This window comes from Pristis pectinata, chromosome 42 (assembly GCF_009764475.1).
Source record: "Pristis pectinata isolate sPriPec2 chromosome 42, sPriPec2.1.pri, whole genome shotgun sequence".
In the NCBI taxonomy this organism is placed as follows: domain Eukaryota; kingdom Metazoa; phylum Chordata; class Chondrichthyes; order Rhinopristiformes; family Pristidae; genus Pristis; species Pristis pectinata.
The window spans coordinates 832,984-834,225 of NC_067445.1; the positions used below are offsets into that span (position 1 = coordinate 832,984).

The 1,242-nt window shown below is 49.8% G+C and overlaps 1 protein-coding gene across 1 annotated transcript in view; it reads left to right on the plus strand.

Moving 5' to 3' along the window:
• The first annotated feature begins 774 nt into the window (after positions 1–774).
• LOC127566474 (probable G-protein coupled receptor 139) overlaps positions 775–1,242 on the plus strand; it is a 5,915-nt gene continuing 5,447 nt past the window's right edge. Inside the window, exon 1 of the mRNA XM_052008905.1 lies at positions 775–828. Within this exon, the coding sequence (XP_051864865.1) occupies positions 775–828 (54 nt within the window). The remainder of the gene's footprint in view (positions 829–1,242) is intronic.

The window sequence follows — 1,242 nt, forward strand, 5'->3', positions numbered from 1 at the left end:
CCTGTGCCTATGCTGGTTGACTCGATGGCAACCCCACCCAGTGGTGTTTTGTGCATTGTGGACAACACTCCCACCTTGTGGTGTTCTGCTGCAATGTCAGGCCATCCAGATGGATTCAGGGAAGCGGTGTCGGGGCAGCGTGTGTGTGAGTCACTGGGACACCCATCCATATCCTACAACAACATCCCTGCACTTAGATGCAATCAAAAGAAAGGCGCGGCCGCCAATTCATTTCCGTAGGAGGTCAGCGAGGTTCAGTTTTTCACCGAACAGTCGAAAAGTCTTGTTGCAGATGCACTGCTGGAAGTGTCCAGGCCGGTTGCATCACGGTCTGGGACGGCATTTCGACTGCGTACGAACTTTAGAAGCTTATGAGAGTGGTGGGCTCTTCCCAATACATCACTAGCATATCCCTCCCCACGACCGGTGGTATCTACAGCAGGCACTGCATCAAGAGGTCAACGTCCGTTATCAAAGATCCCCTGTCATCCAGGCCGTGCCATCTTCTCTCAGATACCATCAGGCAGGAAGTACAGAAACATGAAGTCCCCAGACCACCAGGTTCAAGAACAGCAACTTACTTTCAACTATTCCGTCCTTGTAACTACCGGCACATCCTTAATAACTGCCTAAAGTCCTGAACTGGAGCAGGGCAAGCTGGTTTCGACAGGACGAGTCTCTTTAATGGCAAAGGAACAGTTGGCAAGTGGTGGATTTTGAAAGGGTCCTATCAATGGTCCAGGGGTGGCATGTTCCTCACAGGGTGAAGGGGAGATGTACCAAGGTCAGGGAACCCTGGCTGACGAGCCATACCAAGACTCTGCTCAGGTAAAGGAAGGAAGGGTTCATCGCCTTTAGGAAGCTGGGAATAAATGAATCCCTCGACGAATATAAAAAGTTTAAGACCAGGCTGAAGAGGGAAACCTGAGGAGGGGGGGGGGGGAGTGTGGTTTCAAGAAGAGGGTATGAGGTGGATTTGGCAGGCAGGGTTAAAGATCATGCCAAGAGGTTCTTCAATTACATTAACAGGACAAGAGTGACGAGGGAAAGCCCAGGTCCTCGGAAGGGCCGCCAATGTGTGGAACTACTGGAGATGGCTTAGATTTTTAATGTCTGTTTCTCCTCGGTGTTTACAACGGAGAACATCAGGGATGCAAGAAAAATGAGGGTAATAAGTAGAGAGGTCTTGGATCATATGCATATTACATGTAGAGGGTATGCATATATGCATAGCAGGAGATA